This window comes from Rhodamnia argentea, chromosome 6 (genome assembly GCF_020921035.1).
Source record: "Rhodamnia argentea isolate NSW1041297 chromosome 6, ASM2092103v1, whole genome shotgun sequence".
Lineage (NCBI taxonomy): Eukaryota > Viridiplantae > Streptophyta > Magnoliopsida > Myrtales > Myrtaceae > Rhodamnia > Rhodamnia argentea.
In genome coordinates this window covers 20,613,250-20,632,122 of record NC_063155.1, presented here as the reverse complement: position 1 = coordinate 20,632,122, position 18,873 = coordinate 20,613,250, and the positions used below count along the sequence as shown (strand labels likewise).

Here is an 18,873-nt window from a genome sequence, read left to right as displayed (position 1 = left end):
GGAGGAATTGTGATGATAAGATGAGGGTTGGACCAGACAGAGAGTGGAGGAATTGGGATGATAAGATGAGGGTTGGACCAGACAGAGACAATTCCTCACAAAAAAGTGTGGAAGGTTGCTCTTCCTTTTTCCTCAGAAAGTATTTTGGTAGTTGAACCAGTAGATAGTACATCAAACATATGCACATGTTCTTGTCACATGGAAATGTATAATGGATCGATCAAACTTGGTCACTATATAATAGAGCTACTAATTGAGCTAATGATTCCTCAACGTAATTTTTTTAGGCTGTGAGTATGAATCGGATTATCATAGCCATTAAGGTCAACGATACGATTCCCGTCTCACACTTTCCCCTCGAAATGAGTACTGAACTAGTCTTCTAAATATGTACAGTCGACCTTCCTAATATACACGAAGCCAATTGCCGACTTAGCCATGGCCGAGATGCGGACCATTGAGGATAAAATCAAAGAAAGACACATAAACTGGATATGGATGTTAAAGAGTACAGGCGATGCAGGAAAAATGTGAATGTAGATTCGGCTCTCTGTCCAAAATGGCAAGACCATATGATCAAAAGTCCAAAGCCAATGAAATGGCTCGTCTAGATGGATCTTCATCCAGTGACTTGATCTTCATCCAGTTTTGAGCTTGGCCAACAGAGAATGGGCTTACTAACCTGTGCACATTGAACTGGAGAAAATCTCTACTCAAGAATAAACAGATAGCCTCTCGAATGCATGATCTAGCATTCGTTTTGATAATGAACGCACAATGTCAATAATGCATCACCGAGTATTCTTCTTTTCTCTCACTTCAAGGGCATCTACTTCCTCGCTCGAGAGTATATCGACAATGGGCTCAAATGCATCCCAGTCTTTTCTTTTCCTGAAGCATAAAGGGACCAAACACCATAAGTATATTCCGGGCCAATATAATGAAAATTTCCAATCATCAAACTGCAACCGCAGACAATAATGTTACAGCAACCACAATTGAACCAGTTGAGGTGTAAGGGATGAGTTCTTGATACCAAAGAGAGTTGCCAGCAGTAGACCCGTTTAAAGCAGAGCTTTTTAGTTATTGCTTATGTCAACATCATAAAATGCACTTTGGTTGGTTTCCAAGACCCAGGAACCACACGCACGCACGCACGCGCGCGCGCATCAGTTCGAAAGATAAAAAGTGAAGGGCTACTTCCGGACAGTTTCAAAATCAGGTGACGATGCATGGTCTGATCAAGAGCTTTGAAGGACTAAGTTGGATACAAGGAAATGACAGTGACATGTTTAGGAAAGACCTCATTAAGGTTGCTACCAAATCTTATGAATATCGCTCAAGTGCAAGAGTGATTACAGCCTCAAGCAGAAGGATCAGAGGAAAGGCAAGTTTCCTCTTTGTTCAGCTTTGCTCATTTCTGGTAGGTCTCTAGAAGAGAAAGCAGTGAAAATCTGCCCATAGGAAGCTTGCAAAAATAATTAAGCAATCGAATCAGTTGGTCATCTAAACCTAAGTAGTGATTGGAGCAACGTTGATCAAAGATTTTGACTTTTCAAAGAAGTACAGTTTAAGCAAGTAATAAAGAGGTTGTTAGCGCATACTCCAGTGCCAACTAAAAGGATTTGGAGGAAAGAACATGTTCACTCATGTTTGCAGGAGCTCGAATAATACAGCGCAGTCAGATCTAGGAAGGTTTTGGATACTAACAGGACATACAAAATGCCAAAAACACTTGGACACGACTTAGTAGTTACCAATAATATGTGGATTGGAACAGAAAAGGCTCCTTACAAGAGTTAAGTTGAGGATAAAAGACTTACCGGACGACACTATTTTTTTGTCCGAAATATTTAACCAAGTCCAATGAGATACCACCTGCTTTACTGTCATGGAGAGAGAGAGAGAGAGAGAGAGAGAGAGAGAGAGAGAGAGGTAGAGAATGAGCAAGAAACAATGCATTGATATTGCACTTGGAAAGAATCTGTGATGACACCAACGAGAGAACAGGACATGAACAACCAACCTGGCTGGAACATATTCAAAACCACGGCGGCCCTTCTTGCTTATTCTACTTTCTCTGGCTGAAGTGACATTTTGAATAGCAATCTGACACATTAGACAATTTACCGTGCTTATGCATCGAAAAAAACCCTTCTCATTCAACATGAAAAATGAAAGCAGGAAAAAGACATGTAACAGATCGTCAAACCACATAAAGATTACCTCATACAGTTGTTCCCTAATTGCAAAGGCAATTGCTGGCTGCAGGAAAAGAAATAAACAACACTTGGTATATTACCATGAATCAAAATGAAACCAATGCAGATGTTTGTATATGAGAGAGAGTTAGAACAGAAAATCGTGTCTTATTCAGCCAAAAGGAAGCAAAGAGATCTCTTCTCATTCACAGGTTTTTCCAATTTGGGCAAAGGGAAATATCTAAATAATCTAAATTCCACCCTGAAACAAACATACTCAGATCCATTGTAAATTATATCAACTTGCAACCAATGAGATGTGAAGACTTCAGACAATTATTCCACGCAACTCCCTCTTTGGTTCATCTATCTTCCTTTTTGAAGCTTGGTTTTATCATATGCACACCTACATCTGACGACCCATCTTTAATTGATCAAACAGCTGCAGTTGATTAGTTTCTCTTACCCCTACTTCTGGGTCTTGAATATCCATATCTCTACAGAATGTTCTAGCGAACTCCTCAGGATCACTTTCAAAATTGTTCAAGTCCTGAAATCCATCAAGATCAAAATCACTACAAAAAGTCTCAAAAACAAAACAAATAATGAAGACAGAACCTCTAACACAACAAAGCGAGTACCGCATCAGCCTTACAATGCTAAATGAAGATTCTTAATCTTACCCACAAAAACTGGTCTCTTACGAGAGTATGATTCACTCGCATATCAAGCTGGAAAAAGGCAAATAATGAAGGCACTGTCATGCTTGAATACCATCTTATCATCCAAACAGGTAAATCACTGCTTAAACATGATGGGAAGAACCTTAATCGGCACTATTTTCTCTCCAGCGAACATGTCCTGGCCCTCATATGATCGAAAGTCAGCCAACTGAGACTGATTAACAATGCCAATCGACAAATTTTTTTTGTCAAATCTTGGACAAGTGTCTCAATAAAACTAAACGAAAGGAAATACTGCCATAGTTTGCTTACTTGAATGGACTGAGCAATTTGTGTTATGAATGCTGGAGGAAGCTTCAAGTCTTTCACTGTTCTCTTCGCAAACACTACCACCTCCGAATCAGGATCTACACCATCAGAAAAAAAAAAAAAAAAAAAAGGAAAAAGCACGTGAGAGAAATAGGGCTACTTGTCCACGAAATTCATCACTTCACCTCACATTACATGTAGGATTAGCTGCAGGGTCGCACACTATAGCTGACAAAAGATCAGTTTCCAAGAGCTACGCAAAGTTGCATATAGAAAAGAATGTCAAATTTACAAAAATGAAAATTGCAGAACACCCGTGACATACCAATGTATACAAGCACTATAGAGCAGAATTGTTGAATAATTCATGGTTCAACAAGCGGAACTGCGACAAGCCTAGTTCTGCCAAAGCGAATTCCGAAAAGCCAGCAATATGATTCTCGAAAAATATTATGTCTTTCAGCTAAGTGACTGTCTTCATTTTCAGACAATGGAGCTGCATTTATTTATTCTTGTCCAGTCACTTTTAATTGTAGCTTCAACACAACACACTTAACCTTGCACAAATCCAAAACACCCTTTACCGGGCTTAAACCAACTTCAACCCTCTTCAAGCCAACCCAATTTTGAAGGAAAACAACTTCAAGATTCGAAATTTCAGAATAAAACCGAGATTAAAAATAAAAAAAAGCACCTGAAGGGTTCCAAGTGAAAGCATCTCTGTAACGCTGGCCGTCGATTTCAATGTCCAGTCGGATCGGCACCAAATTGTCAGCCGTCGGGCTAGAGGCGGCAACCCACAAAAAAAAAAAAAGAAGGAGAAATTCAAAAGGGTTTTCAATTTTCACGACTGATTTAGCCTCACGCGTCCGAAAGATCACTAATTGAACGACACAAAGATTCGTACTGAGAGGAGAAGAAAGAGAGAGGGACTGACTCACATCTTGAACTTGACGGGGACTCTCGAGGAAGAAGAAGGCAGGGGTTTCATTGGCATCGAATATGTAGACCTTCAAGTGTTTTCTTCTTCTCTGCTTCGCTCTCTTCTCTTTACTCGGTGGTGGGAAAGAAACAGAGACCCGCGCGCGAGGGAGCTCGCTCCAAGCGGCAACTGCAGAAAGCAACGGGCCTACTTGGTGAAGGGAAAATACTTGCACGCGCACGGATTAAAAAGAAAACCGTACTAGGTTTCCCAATTCTTGTTTTAGACAGAGATTTGCACTGGGGCGAAATTGTCTGGAGGGTTTGAGACAGGCGTTCGCCAGTATAGGAGTCAAAAAGTTTCCTTGGAAAATTCATATGAAGAGCGCTCTTCGCGTGTTAATTGAGTGTAATCGAGGGGTTCAAAAAGTGTTAGAAAGCGAAGGTGAGTCGAGTATGGGATCAGACGGTGCCGGCTTCCAAAAGAAAAAATATGTGCATGGAAAGTTCTAAAACTTATTACAAAAGTATAATTAAATTTTAAAACTTCAAAAAAATAATCAAATCCTAAAACTTGTCAAATTGGTACAATCTAGTCCTTCCATTAATACCATCAATTTGACTAATGAAAAAGCTGACGTGGCATTTTTAAATTAATTTCTCTATCCTACGTGGCATTATTGGACCACCATCATTTTTATGCAAATCTTTCTTAAACATATTAGAAAACTTAAAACGAAAACTAAAGATTTTATTTTAAAAAACAAAATTGAAAAAAAAAGTCAAAGGTAGAGCATTGCCACCACCCATCGACGAAGGGGCTGGCGACCTCTACCGGCCTTGGGCGAGGGTGGCCAGCCCTAGCCACTGGCCCTAGGCAAGGGCTCACCAGATCTAGGCACCCGAGCCCGGCGAGACCTCACCCAATAACGACAATGGTCTCCGGACCCGGGTGAAGGCTAGTGTCACCTAGATCCGAGTGCCCTCGCCTATACCTAGTGAGGTCTTGCCCAAACCGAGGAAGGGCCAGCCATCCTCGCCTTTGCCCGTGAGGCCGCTGGCCCCTCCAACGATGGGTTGCAATGGCAGCAGCCCCCTACCAGTAAGCCTTGTCTTTCTCCTTGTTTTGTAAGTTTTGTCTTTTTTAAAAACAATGTATTTTATTTTTTAATATGACTTAACTAAGGTATGAATAAAATATAATAAAAAACACTGCGTAAGATAGAGAAATTAATTTAAAAATGTTACGCCAGCATTTTTCGTTAGTCAAATTGACAGTGTTAACGAAATGACTCAATTGTACCAATTTGACAAGTTTTAAGACTTTATTTTCATATTTTTTAAAGTTTTAAGACTCAATTGCACTTTAATAACAAGTTTTAGGACTTCTAATGCACATATTCCAAAAAAAAAAAAAATTGGCACAACCCGAACACGTCGCCGAACAATGCACTTAGAGCAAGACCAAACGGGACTAGGCTACTTGGGACCAGTCCGGCCTAGAGCTCAAAAGTTATTTCTCCTTGCTTCCTCTCTTTTTCACGTAAAAAAAGCGCACAGCGACGAAAGTACAAAACATAATTAAGAAACTCTCCTCTTAAAAACATGAGTTTGCATTTTACCCTATGATTTCTAATATAACTGCACTTTGAGATATCAAATACATTCATGAGTTTTACCTTTGGATACCACTTTGCACTTTCATAACAATTACTATTGTGCTACCATTTACGAAAATGCCGTGTTTATCCAAAAATGTCCATCCCAATTCTTAGATTCTCATGCCCACAGACAGCATCCATAACCAGTTGAAAATCAAACCAATGAAACCATAAGCAATATGTCAAAGAGCCACGGTTTTTCCATTCCTCATTTGACTTCAACACTCCCTGTCATAGTATTTTGACTATATTATCCTTATGTGGCCCACATTTTAGTATTATTCTCCTATTTTTATTAGGTCAATTGTATTATTCCCTCTTTTTATTAATTTTTTGATTTCTTTCCTTGTGGGTGCAACTTTTCTTCTTTTTCTACTTATCTTCCCCTAACTGTTCCCTCTTTTTCCATTTTCCGCTTTAGACAAGCCTTAAGAGCAGTAAAGACTCTAGAAGAAGAATTCATGGGAAAGAAATTGAGCCAAAAGCTCCCCAAATTTAATGAAAAGTCGAAGTACTGAGTAGCGTCCACCATCGAGCTCAGCATTGAATCCGCCAGCCTCCGCGGCTCATGGCGGCTCGGCTCTTGCCAGCGGTGTTGTCGTCACCCACATCGTGTCGATCCTCCAAGGCTGAGGAGGAACGCGGAATCGAACGGCACAAGGTAACGAGTGGAGGTGCGGGAGCTGGTGTGGCGATCGGAGGAGTCGTCGAGGGGAATTGGGAGGAGTTTTGACGTCATGTTGACAAGCACGTGTTCTTGAGACGCGGAGGAAGTGAGGGATTTGGGAAGACGTACGGGGCTTTTCTATTTTCGAATTGCTTAGCTGTAGCTGATGATGAAGAAGTTGATGGTAAAGGGCAAACAATAACGCTAACAAGTTGGTTTGACATTTTGCATCATGATTTGTCTCCCTATTGTGCTTTTGCTGGGAACTCCCAATAAGCATTTAACTTAGCATTGATTCGAATGGTGTACGAGAAAAAAATGGGTGAGAAGGAGACATTAAAGGCGTGTCTGAAGCGAAAAAGTGGGAAAGGGAAAAGAGAGGGGCAGTATTGTTGATAGGACTCCAAAGGCGTGGAAATATGAGAAGAGACAGGAAAGTGGACTCGCGAGGAAAGTAGACAATAAAAAGAAGAAGAAGAAGAAGGACAGCATATTTGACCAAATAAAAAGTGAAGAATAATGTTAAAAGGTGGGCCACCTAAAGGATAATATAATCACAATATTATGATATGAATTCTTTTAGCTAAATAAGGAGTGGAAAAAGCGCGACCCTACGTCATATTGAATTTCTAAAGGTGATAAATCTAAACTTTTTAGTACAAATATGGAATGTAAAAACTCATATTCTTTTATGATTCTCTTAATCTTAAATGATATATTGGGTTTTAGATTCAGAGAAAAAGCCATAAACAGTGATGAAGTGTTGTTGATAAATTGCAATAAACCTAACATTATGACGCATCATTAGCAAGTCTGAAAGGAAGTGAACTATGTTTAATCACTTAATAAAAGACTACGACGTCTAAATCATTTTTGTGAATAGATTTCAAAAGCATTATGGTGGGATCACTTGTCCCTCCAATCCTCTTAAATCAGGAAATTGATCTGAATCAGGTGCTGGCAAATTCCGGGGCTGCAGAATCACAAGCATTATAGTGGATAAAGAATCAGATCAACAACCATCGAAGATTTCCTAGCAGACAAAAAAAAATCCGGGGCTGCAGAATCACAAGCATTATAGTGGATAAAGAATCAGATCAAGAGCCATCAAAGATGTCCTAGCAGACTGATGATGAGTCCCTTCACTACTTAGAATCAACGTTATGAACTAGTACTATCTAATGAAGCTGATTACTCTAATTTGTTAATTAAATACAAAACACACTCACTAGTCGCACCATCGCATTTTACTAAAATTCTTTGATCTCATGAAGGGACGTCAGATTAATTTCTCAAAATGTAATATCATGAAAATTTGAAAGGATATTCGAAAATGATAACCATTTTGTTTCTGAAATTAATGTCTTGCTAGAAATAGGTTTTTCTATTTCTAATTTTGTGATGAGTTTCTGAGCAAATGATTGTGTTCGATAACTATACAAAATTTATGTTCCAAGAACAAAAATTCGATTGATAATAGTATAAAATTTCTAGGGTTGTCGGCCATTGACGGACGGCGAACCGACGACAGCGACCGGCCACCGACAGACCGGCAACCTGGCAATTGGCAATAAGGGGTCATGGACAATGAAGGGCGGACAACGGAAGGGCGGACCGCAAACTAGCAACCAACGTGCGGTGGACCGGCAAATCGAGGGCCGGTGGACCCGCTATCGACAGACAACCGACCGACAATCGGCGGACCGGCAATTAGCAGACGGATGGGCTGCCGGCAGGTGATGAATGACAATCGGCGGATGGTGACTAGCGGATTAGCAATCGGTGACCGACATACGAGGAACCGGCGACCGAAGGACCAACGACCAAGATGCGAGAGATAGGAAGTGAGCGATAAGAAAAATTCTTATTTCTGATTTTTGTTCTAGAAACAGAGAAATTGAAAATTTTAACTTCTCATATCTGTTCCAATCCAATTTCTAGAATAAATTTTTATTTTAGAAATAGAAAAAATGAAATTGCGTTATCAAATAGATTTATTTTTCAAATATGTAAAACAGGATTAAATAGAAATATAGAAACATAATAGTTATCATTCACGCTCTAAATTTGATAGAAACATTATAAAAGTGTCAATGATTATAGCCAAAACTCTTCATGAATCAATAAAAATGTCCATTTAAATGGCAAGAAAATTTGCTTTGTGCTTACAATTTTTCGGTGCGCCAAAATTGATAAGGACACCATCGTCAGCTACATTTCCACTTGCTTTGGAATTTTCAAGCTATTGCATGCACGCCATATAAGGGGAAAATCACAAAAAAAAAAAGTTATAAATTTATTATAATTATATCAATTCAATTTTAAATCATTTTTATATTTTATATTTATGATAATTTAGTCCATCAGCCGATTTAGTCGAAAATCATTGACATAAACGTCTATCGTCTTACATGACATGATTGATGTGATGTCCGTGTCGCCAGCACCACGTAAGACGGCCTGCATTTATGTCGGCGATTTTCGATTAAAATTAGTTGGTTAGACTGGATGAAAATAAATGAAAAAGATTTAGGACTCAATTCATAAAAAAAAAAGAAAATAAGATTGAATTCATTTTTCAGTAATTTTTTCCAATATAAGTTCCAGGAAAGAAAATGACAAGAAAACATAAACAGTGGACGGAACATGGATTCTGGATTAATCTGAAAGGAAGTGTCGAGCAGTAGCTGAAACAAAAGTGGCGGCTCTCCATGCATCAACGTGTTCGTTCTTGAGCCAAACTCTCTCTCCCGCTTTCCGGAACGCTTCCCCAGTAAGAAATAAATGCTCCAAAAAGAGAGAAAAGTCAGATAAAACTCCAGAGTTTTTCGAATGCTGTTACTATCGCATCGCATTGTTCCCAAACACTGGAGCAGAGCTTGCTGAAAATGTCTGCGGAAAGGCATGGAGACGGCAGCAGAGGCGACGTAGCTTCTTCGGTCCAAGCGGGAATGGAGCCAACTGGTTCGTCTTCTTCTTCTTCTTGGAGGACCAGGCAAGATGGCAACGATCTCACCTCTCCTTCTTGTGCCCTCAAGAAGAACGAGAAAGGTCTGTCATAATTACTTCTGTCATTTGCATTTTCCTTCCTTTCCATGTGGGCGTCTCTTGGTTGAACGTGTTGGGTTAGGACCCTTTTGGTGGTGAGATTGTTTCGGGCTTGCATCTTGTGTCAGTAGTTTCTTGATAGTGGGGGGGTGTTCAGCTTTTTCCGAGCACCGGAATAATCTCTCGCTGACTCGTAATCAGAGCACAGGTCTGTGTACTTATGCATGGAAGAGGATAGATCGCCCGTGTAATTGCAGTAGCAGCTGATTTATGAGAAGTGTTCTGATTTTAGGGTATAGTTGGTATCCGAAATGCACAGATCAGCTGATGGCCGTGTGATCGCCGAACAATGAGATCGGCGGAGTATCAGGTGAATCGAAGAAATGGACATGAACTCTACTGCTTTCCATGCCGTGTTGAACACTGCATAGTTGATTGGCTTCAAAATTTGGGGTTGCGGTCTATATTGAAATCTTAACGTGTATCTTGTCTCGACCACTACATTTATGCCTAATCGACAATGGTGGTTAGCATTCAATCAATGCTAGAATTTTAATTTTGTGCTAGAAAATTCCATTTCTTCTTTTGACGATTTGGTTGGGTTCAGAGGAGAACGACGAGGACTTGTTCATGGTTCCGGACATGGAGGCTCGACCAGCTGTGAATTCTACGGGGAACAGCAACGCGCATGTCAGTGAGCAGCAGGAAGCCGACCATGCTCAGACGGCGATTCCGGGGAAGCGACGAAGGGGACGGAATCCTGTTGACAAGGAGTATAAGAGGCTCAAGAGGTATGTCCCTCTGTGCCCTCTGTGGATCATAGATTCTGCTGGTTTTTACATAGTTGAGTTCGAATATGACCATGGTTTCGCTTGATTCGGTGGTCTGCTCGGAGTAGTTCCCCAGTGAAATCTAGTGGCAAAGCAACCTTAGTTGCTTAATTTGATGCATCGATTGAGTTGACACACCGTACAGGATTATGATTTCGCTAGCAACTTGCGCTGATTTGTATCTGGCGAAGAAGAATGTGTAGTCGTATGTTTAAACATGGCTCCAATGTATCATCTTAATCTTGCTTCCTGTCAAAGTGGCTACATATTCATTGTTGAAGTTCCTAATCTCGTTTTCGTAGCCTTGTGGAGGCCCGGTTGGAAAAAATAATCCCAGTTAGGAGACTAATTCTGATTGGTAATGAGCTAATAGAGAAGCAAATCACAAGTGAATCTGCAGCTCCTATCTCAACATTCATACTGGAGATTATGATCCATGATCACTCTGTCAATCATCATCTACTTCAAAAAAAGTGCGGTATCTTCCCACGAACTAGTGAATTAGGCGGGATTCCTTTGTATAGGTTAACAAACAACAAAATTGGAAAACCCATCATTCTATTTAGACTCTCGAACCATGTTATGAAATGAGTCAATAAAGCCTAAGTGGAAAGATTTTTGTAGTGAAAAGCATGTGCGAAAGTAAGTGTACAATTTGTGACTTGCCATTGTGTACTTGTCATAGCCATTGCGTAACATTCAATGTACTCTTCGCATAGAGGAATAGATAGAGTTTAACATTCAAAATAAGGAATCGCAAGGTTTCATTGAAATTGTCCCGAATTCGTACGCTAAGGAATGAATTGTTTAAAGAATAAACTTGTATGTTCTATAGCGCATCTCTTACAAGACCAATTCGGATTGTCTCTGGTCCGTCCAGAAAATATTGTTGGAGGAATTATCTATGGAGCAATTAGGCATAAATTGATACCAACTCCTCACAATTTGTTGTCTTCAACTAAATTAACAACTGCTTAAGAATATTTTGTGCGATTACACGCATTGTCTCAGGTTTTGGATCGGATGAATCCACTAACACAAATAGATCATAGAAGAAAATCGAGCTATTTGCGCCCTGGAAGATTAATAGGGCGAATTGCTAGCTTTTGAATATGATGTATATGATGTATCCACCCTAGTCACCAAGTATCATGCGACGACAATTGTTCGTGGCGGTTTATGTTCCTTTAGCGCCCTTCTCCGAGTTGATTTGACTATGGTTGCTGAGCGGCGAGGGCTGGTTAACACTTGTTGAATTTAAGCCTGAGAAAAGAGCTTGTTGCCTCAAAGACTCCTCTTCTTTTTTATCATGGCAGGTTACTGAGGAACAGAGTCTCTGCTCAGCAAGCACGCGAGAGGAAGAAGGTGTATGTCAATGAGCTGGAATCGAGAGCCGGCGAGTTGGTAGACAAAAACTCGAAGCTGGAGGAGAAGATCTCGACTTTGATCAACGAAAACACCATGCTCAGGAAGGTCGGATCATCCCCCATTTTTTTCTGTTTTGCCGGCGATCTTCATGCTGTTCCTTTTGAAAGCATCATCCCATGTGTTACTGATTTCGTTGTTCTTTATTTCTATCCCAGATTCTCATGAACACCCGGCCTAAGGTCGACGATGGTGCAGAGTCGTCGCAGTAGTGTTCTCATCTGGGTTATATTAGAAGCTCAAGATTAACTGTTTCCAACCCATCACGTTGTAGCCGGAACCGCAAGAACAGATCAGCAGTTATTACAGCTCTAGCCTAGACATAGAAGTGAAGCTTGAATTGACCTCATGATAGATCTTCCAAACTGCGAAACGAACATTACGACGGGGCAAGCAGACGCCCATGCTGTTTTAATCTAGTTACGAGCCGTTTGTATGATCATGTCGGTTGCGGTTGCGTGTGAATCGTATGATTCCGGTAGTGCAAGGGCAGTGCTTGAGAACAGAGCTAACCCAAGGGAGTGAACCTCTCAACCCATTTTGAAAAGCATTATTAATAGAATTAATACTATGAAAAATCTCAAATTGATAAATATATGATAAATTTATCCTAAGTTATTTTTTCAATCACCAAAAACTCCAAACTGATATATTTGTAATAAATTTATCGAACTTAATTAATTTTACGACCAAAAATACCAAATTGGTACGTATATGATAAATTTACCTTTTGTTAGTTTTCGTTAAATTGGTAATATCACAAAAAACTTCAAATTGATATACTTGTAATAAATAGAGGGTAAAAATTTTAAACTTGTACATCCGATAATTGCCACATATCATTCACCACAATAATTTGACGATAAAATTTAACGAAAATTAACGGATGGTAAAATTTATCATAAGTGTATCGGTTTGGGGTAAATTTATCAAAAGTGTACAAGTTTAGGGCTTTTAATGGTCAAAAAAATAGTTTTGGGATAAATTTATTGTAGATGTATCAGTTTAAAATTTTTCGTCATATTATCCCTTTATTAATAATTGCCTTGGAAGTTGGAACACTCGTTAACCTAACACATTCTAAAGAGCACAAGGCTGTTTGTGCAATTCTGCGGAAAAAAACTCAAGGTTGGTACAGTGAATTTGTCTTCATTTGTTTAGCCAAAATTGCAAGAGCTCGCTTTCTGCTTCTAGAGATGAGATAGAGTAATCGTGTATAGCTGGCCACAGCAAAGATGAGAAGGCTGAGAGCAGAAAAAGGAGCAGCTGAGGTTCCAAGAGCATCAAACTTTCCCACAAGAATCCAAATTAGAAATTGATATTTTACTCAATCCTCTCTCATCATCAACTTGATTAACAATTATCTCTCTATTGAATGCAACTCTCTGGAATCTTTTGAGCTCAGCAGTTGGTGGACATTTCCAATCATTGGAGCAGCCTAAATTGAAGTCCAAATATTCCTTGCTGATTCCATAAGCCTCCTCTCCTTCTCCCCTGCTTAGTACTACTAACTTGATAAACAATCTCATTAGATAAGGAGTCCAAGAACGTGAATTTAGTAGGTGTAACTTCGTTTTCAAATGAAAATCCCAACGAGAACTCGGAGAAGGCGAAGCGCCATAGGGAAGGACTTTTATTGCCATGTCGGTGCATCGTGATTGGACGGTGACACTGTGTCAGCAACATGGCGTGCGGCTTCGATATTCGTCCGCCAAACGGGGGATGCGTTGCTGTTTACCTCTCCTGGCTTGTTGGAAGGGGCATGAAAGTGAGAACCCAGATAGTTACCACCAAAATCACTTCCTTCCATTTATCATTTGGAAGTGTGATTCACTGTGCACCCATTAAGAGAGAGAGAGAGAGAGAGAGAACACTATTTAAACTGGGAATGCCCTTTGTGCAAGCCTATCACCCTCGTGACCATGACCTCTCACTTCTCTCGTGTATGATTGAACACCACCATCACTGTTGCTGTTACTTTTTTCCCTTTTTAACGTTTCCTTCCTTTCCAATTCAGCAACCATCCCCCTTCCCCCAAAAAGAAAAAAGAAAAAAAAAAGAACGTAGCAGTTCCCAAACAAAACAGGGTCTGATTGCTCCTGACAAGTCCCTTTAAGGAATCTGTTGCTATTGTCTTCTTTTTATCTTTTGCAGTCACCAATTTGCCTCACATGGGGAGGCACTCTTGCTGTTACAAGCAGAAGCTAAGGAAAGGGTTGTGGTCTCCAGAGGAAGATGAGAAGCTTGTTAGACATATCACCATGTATGGGCATGGTTGCTGGAGCTCTGTGCCTAAACTAGCCGGTAATTAGCCAAGGTTTCTTCTTTTTTTCTGTTTTTTTGCTTTTTTGCCTTTTTTTTTAGGTTTGATTTCTTTATTCCTTCAATTTGATGAGAACCCATTTGCACCTTCAGGATTGCAGAGGTGTGGGAAGAGTTGTAGATTGAGGTGGATCAATTATTTGAGGCCTGATTTGAAGAGAGGTACATTCTCACAACAAGAGGAGGACTTGATAATTGAGCTTCATGCTGTTCTGGGAAACAGGTATTTAGAAGGGGAGAAATCTTTCGTTCAATGGGTTCTTAAACCCTGTAATTCCAGGAGGAGGTCTTGAAAAATATTCAACTTTTAATTTTTTTCTCAGGTGGTCTCAAATTGCATCACAGTTACCAGGAAGAACAGACAATGAGATAAAGAACCTGTGGAACTCCAGCATCAAGAAGAAGCTCATTCACAAAGGCATTGACCCCAACACTCACAAGCAGCTTTCGGAGGTTAAGAACGGAAGAGAAGGCGAGACAAAGCTGGAAGCCGGCAATTTTGGCGACAGAACCTCAGAAGGGTTTAGTTCTGTGCACAATCTCGAAGTCGACACTCACAAATCAGAGGACAGAAAGCCAATTTCACAAAATGCAGAGCCATGTTCACTCACTGGTTCTTTAAGCTTGAAAATTCACCATCCGGAGGCCGGTATGTCTACCGCGCCCGCCAAAAAATTGTTCTCGGACCTCAGCGAGAAGAGCCCGGTCGAACCGACCCGTATTTTCCCTTTCCAGCAACTGAACTATGGTTCAGGAGCTGAATATTCATTTGATTCATATCTGAACCACAACCTCATGCTTTCTGATTCGAAGGCCGCCTTCCACTCCACTTCAGGACCTGCCATTTTACCAAAACCCCACAGCTTTAGCTCATTAACTGCACAACCCCAAGAGAGGTTGAAGCCCCATTTCAGCCTCTTCTCCAATGGGAAGATCGGGAACAATGAACTGCATAGCAACGTTTTCTCTTGGGACTCGCATGCTGAGAAAGAAGAAGAAGAAGAACAAACCCACCAACCCAATTTCAGTGGCAACGAACCAGAGGACTTGAAATGGTCAGACTATCTGAACATGCCATTCCTGATTGCTAACCCAGTTCAAGGTCAAGATAAGCAGACTCCACCAAATGGGGTTGTGTCAGAGGCAAGATTCATCTCAGAACTGTCCTGTGTTGAAGGGAATAACCAGCAGCAGCAAGAGCTGCCCTCACAGGGTTCAGATATTTACTGCAAGGGTATCAGGAGATTAGCTGCAGCTTTTGGGAATTACTAGGCTTTGTAATTAACTTGTGTAGCCAATGTAGTTGACAGATTTTTAATTTTGGGTGGGACAAATGTGAAATAAGAGGCTTCTTTGGCTGACTATTCCTCAGGAGCAGCAATCTCTAATACGATACGATAGTACGATTCGAACACGACCTTGGATCCGACGTGATTAAGTCGAAATTGAATCATTATTCGTGCAAAAATGCGGGCCATGTTCATCTTCATGTTTCATTTTCATGCAATCATGGAGGTTATTAATATTTTGCACAATATATTGTGGCAATAATAGTTTCTCACCTCACTAACACTTTTCGTGTGCAACTTCTACCAACATGTGTTGCCGTCATGATTCCTACCTTAATTGTTTGATTTATAACTAGAAATGCCGACGTAGGTCCTTTCTATTTTTGCCCATCTAATAATCCCTCTTTATATGTTCTAAACATTGCGTGAATTTTTTTTTTCCCTCCTCTGTGAAGTACTTTTTTCTTCGTTTTTCACAAATAAGATATCATAGTGTCGTGAAAATCGAGTTTTCTGAGCAATGTATATACATTTTCTCAGTCTTTATACACCGTACCTACTAAAGTAGTCCCGATAGATAGTTCAAAGAATTAATACCACAAAAAATCCAAACCGGTACACCCGTGATAAATTTACCTCAAATTATTTTTTTTACCATCAAGAACCCCAAACTAATATATCTATGACAAATTTATTCTAAATCGATACAACTATGACAAATTTACACTCCGTTAGTTTTTGTTAAATTTTATCACTCGATGACACGTGACAATTATGGGGTGTACACGTTACCCTCTTTTTGCTACATGTATATCAATTTGGAATTTTTTGTAGTATTAACTCAATTTAACAGAAACTAATAGAAGGTAAATTTATCATATGTGTACCAGGTTTAGAATTTTTTGTAATAAAAAAATTAGTTATGGATAAATTTGTCGCAGTTGTACCAATTTAGGGTTTTTGATAGTCAAAAAAATAATTTGAAGAAAATTTTTCACAAGCATATCAATTTGGGATTTTGGTGGTCAAAAAAATAATTTCAGATAAATTTGTTACGGATATATTAGTTTAGGATTTTTCGTGATATTAACTCTAATTCAAACTCAAATGCCTACGAACAAAAGGAACATCTTAGTTATTTTTTTTTTTTCTTGTTCTTTTTTCTGTTACTTGTATGGTGACATTTCATCTATTGACAGCCATACATTCCATATCCTTTCAGCTTCCCATGCGTGGTAACATTATCTTCATGGGGGTGAAAATTGGGGGGACATCAAGAGCAAGAAGAATCGACCAAGAAAGATCCAACCAAAAGTAAGGGGCGGCTCTATTTTGTCCTTACTGGCTCTTTCTATAGCAGGAATTGCTTGGTTTATTCTTTGTGCCAAAACGTGACACTTCCAAGATTTTACTGTACATGTGGTAATTTCTTCTTTTGGGTGACATAAGTAACTTGAACCGGTTAGAGAGCTTGTTCTTAAGTGAACTCATTCTCGTACTATTATAAAAACAATATAATGTTGCAATAATTGGAGGTTAACTTTTATGATCGATGAGCTTTTCCGATTTTCACACATCAAACTGACTCCCCTTCTCTGATCCGATAATGGAAAGGCTATCGATGATTGAACAAGGGAACATCTACATCACTACAAGTCTACAACCAATTTAGCGAATGATAGCAAATCTTTAATCACACATGCTTTTTTGGTTTGTTGAATAAATTGAACCTACAAAAAACATATGAATAATTTTTCTTAGGACTTAGATAAATTTCAACACTTCTAAATCATGGAAAAACTACCAAAAAAATCTTAAATCTATTTGTACGGATGTAATTTCAATCCTAAACCTTACAATATGGTCAATTTGGTTATAAACCTTTGACAATTTACTCGAAAGGATTGCATTGACAAATTGTCAAAAGGTTTATGACTAAATTGAGTTGCATGAACGTTGATTGTGCCACGAGAACATCCGATGTCCACGTTAGTGATTTCCGAGCAAAATCGATCGGAATAACTACATTAATAAATTATCAAAAAATTTACGACTTAATTACAATACGATTACGGCTTTTATATATATTATTTCCCTATATAACGCAAGTCCAACTTTTTTATCATGTTACAACTTATGTGAGATTATGACCTTGATAAATATTTGATAAATAGAGTGAATAGTTAAATACCAATAGTTTGAAAAAGAGAGGGAACAAAAGAAGAGCAAATGGAAAAAGGAGGGTAAAGAAAAATTGAGAAAGAAGAAGAATAGCCAAAAGAGAAAACTGAATGGAGGAAGAGCTCTGGAGAGGGCGACACGTGTACCCTCTATATATATATATAGTGAACTGCATTATTGGGCCATGAATCTTTAACATGTTTTACTTCATAGAAAATTTTCCAGTGGCCAACATGAAATTTTGAAAATGACGAGAGGGAATCGTTGTGGACAGGACGTGCGGGAAGGTTGACTTCCATACCAAAAAAAAATGTAGTACGACTAGACAATTTGTCTTTAAATCTCCTTGGCTGCCGCACTCAATTCACAGGACAATAAAGAAGCTTGTCCAATGCCACTTTGCCAGATCGGTCGGGTCCATCTGGTTCGGCGCTTAATTAGTCAAAGAACTCTAGTATAGATTAGTTCTAATCGGACCATAAAGGATCCAGTGGAGTGGTTAACCTCTCGATCTATATTGAGTGTTAGCTACGAATCTCGTCTCAAGTTTCTGTACGTAGTATCTTGCCGGTAGATAAACCTTATGGCACCTCGAACTAACACATGTTTGGATACCATACAGACCTGAACCGCGACTAACATTTACAGCTTCTTATTGGCAGCGGGCTTTGCGGGGCACTACATGTGCACAATTTAGATCGGTATATCCCAGATCTGAGCCAACGGGTATGTCACTCAACAATAAACTTAAGGATCACATTCGTCAACCTGTGGTTGTTTCATTCGACATACGAGGTGTTTACTTCTCCTGATCACAATAGTTCTTTTCTTTTCGTCTACCAGTTGCAACCGGGCAATTCAAATAAACATTGACTGTAATTGGGAGACAAGAGAACACTTTATGATATATTTGGTTACAATAGAGGCTATCACATTAGATGTCTATCATAAGTTCATAACCTATTACGGTGCTCGCAGGAGGAGATATTAGACCACGATTCCTGTTACCTTTCTCCCTCGCTCTTTATCATATGTCAAATGATACACATGATACATCATTTCATAGTCACACTATGACTACAACTCCGCATGCGTAACTGGGAAGCACCGGTCGCTAAGGGTTTGTTTGGTAACGCCCCTATTTCTCTAATTATTGTTCTTTTATTTCTGAGAACAGAAAAAGATCAAAATTTTGTTTTGTAACGTCATCGTCAGTTAGTTTTCATGTTCCTGGGAATGGATCGGTGGTCAGGAAACAGACTTGAAATAGAAACAAAAAGCAAAAAAAATCTACTTTTCTGTTCCCGATAACATAATTAGAAAAAATCGTTTCTGC

At 39.4% G+C, this 18,873-nt stretch overlaps 3 protein-coding genes across 4 annotated transcripts; 2 read left to right on the top strand and 1 right to left on the bottom strand.

The window, feature by feature from the left end:
* Positions 1–355: 355 nt before the first annotated feature.
* LOC115734197 (chromatin structure-remodeling complex protein BSH) lies at positions 356–4,501 on the bottom strand. Its single transcript, XM_030664820.2, has 10 exons — positions 4,135–4,501; positions 3,888–3,976; positions 3,197–3,291; positions 3,027–3,098; positions 2,885–2,932; positions 2,668–2,751; positions 2,227–2,265; positions 2,027–2,109; positions 1,824–1,886; positions 356–891 (listed from the first exon to the last, which is right to left on the bottom strand). The coding sequence occupies exons 1-10, from the start codon at positions 4,188–4,190 to the stop codon at positions 792–794; spliced, it is 729 nt and encodes a 242-aa protein (XP_030520680.1). The 5' UTR covers positions 4,191–4,501; the 3' UTR covers positions 356–791.
* Positions 4,502–9,150: 4,649 nt separating this feature from the next.
* On the top strand, positions 9,151–12,210 carry LOC115734198 (transcription factor HY5-like). 2 transcript variants are annotated; one of them, XM_030664823.2, is made up of 4 exons: positions 9,151–9,493; positions 10,098–10,281; positions 11,637–11,796; positions 11,907–12,210. In XM_030664823.2, the coding sequence occupies exons 1-4, from the start codon at positions 9,331–9,333 to the stop codon at positions 11,955–11,957; spliced, it is 558 nt and encodes a 185-aa protein (XP_030520683.1). In that variant the 5' UTR covers positions 9,151–9,330; the 3' UTR covers positions 11,958–12,210. The 2 variants fall into 2 exon arrangements, with proteins under 2 accessions (XP_030520683.1, XP_030520681.1); XM_030664821.2 differs by having other exon boundaries at positions 9,158–9,493; positions 11,637–11,793; positions 11,904–12,204.
* A 1,586-nt stretch (positions 12,211–13,796) lies between these two features.
* LOC115734196 (transcription factor MYB61-like) lies at positions 13,797–15,452 on the top strand. Its single transcript, XM_030664819.2, has 3 exons — positions 13,797–14,049; positions 14,161–14,290; positions 14,391–15,452. The coding sequence occupies exons 1-3, from the start codon at positions 13,917–13,919 to the stop codon at positions 15,337–15,339; spliced, it is 1,212 nt and encodes a 403-aa protein (XP_030520679.1). The 5' UTR covers positions 13,797–13,916; the 3' UTR covers positions 15,340–15,452.
* The last annotated feature ends 3,421 nt before the right edge of the window (positions 15,453–18,873 follow it).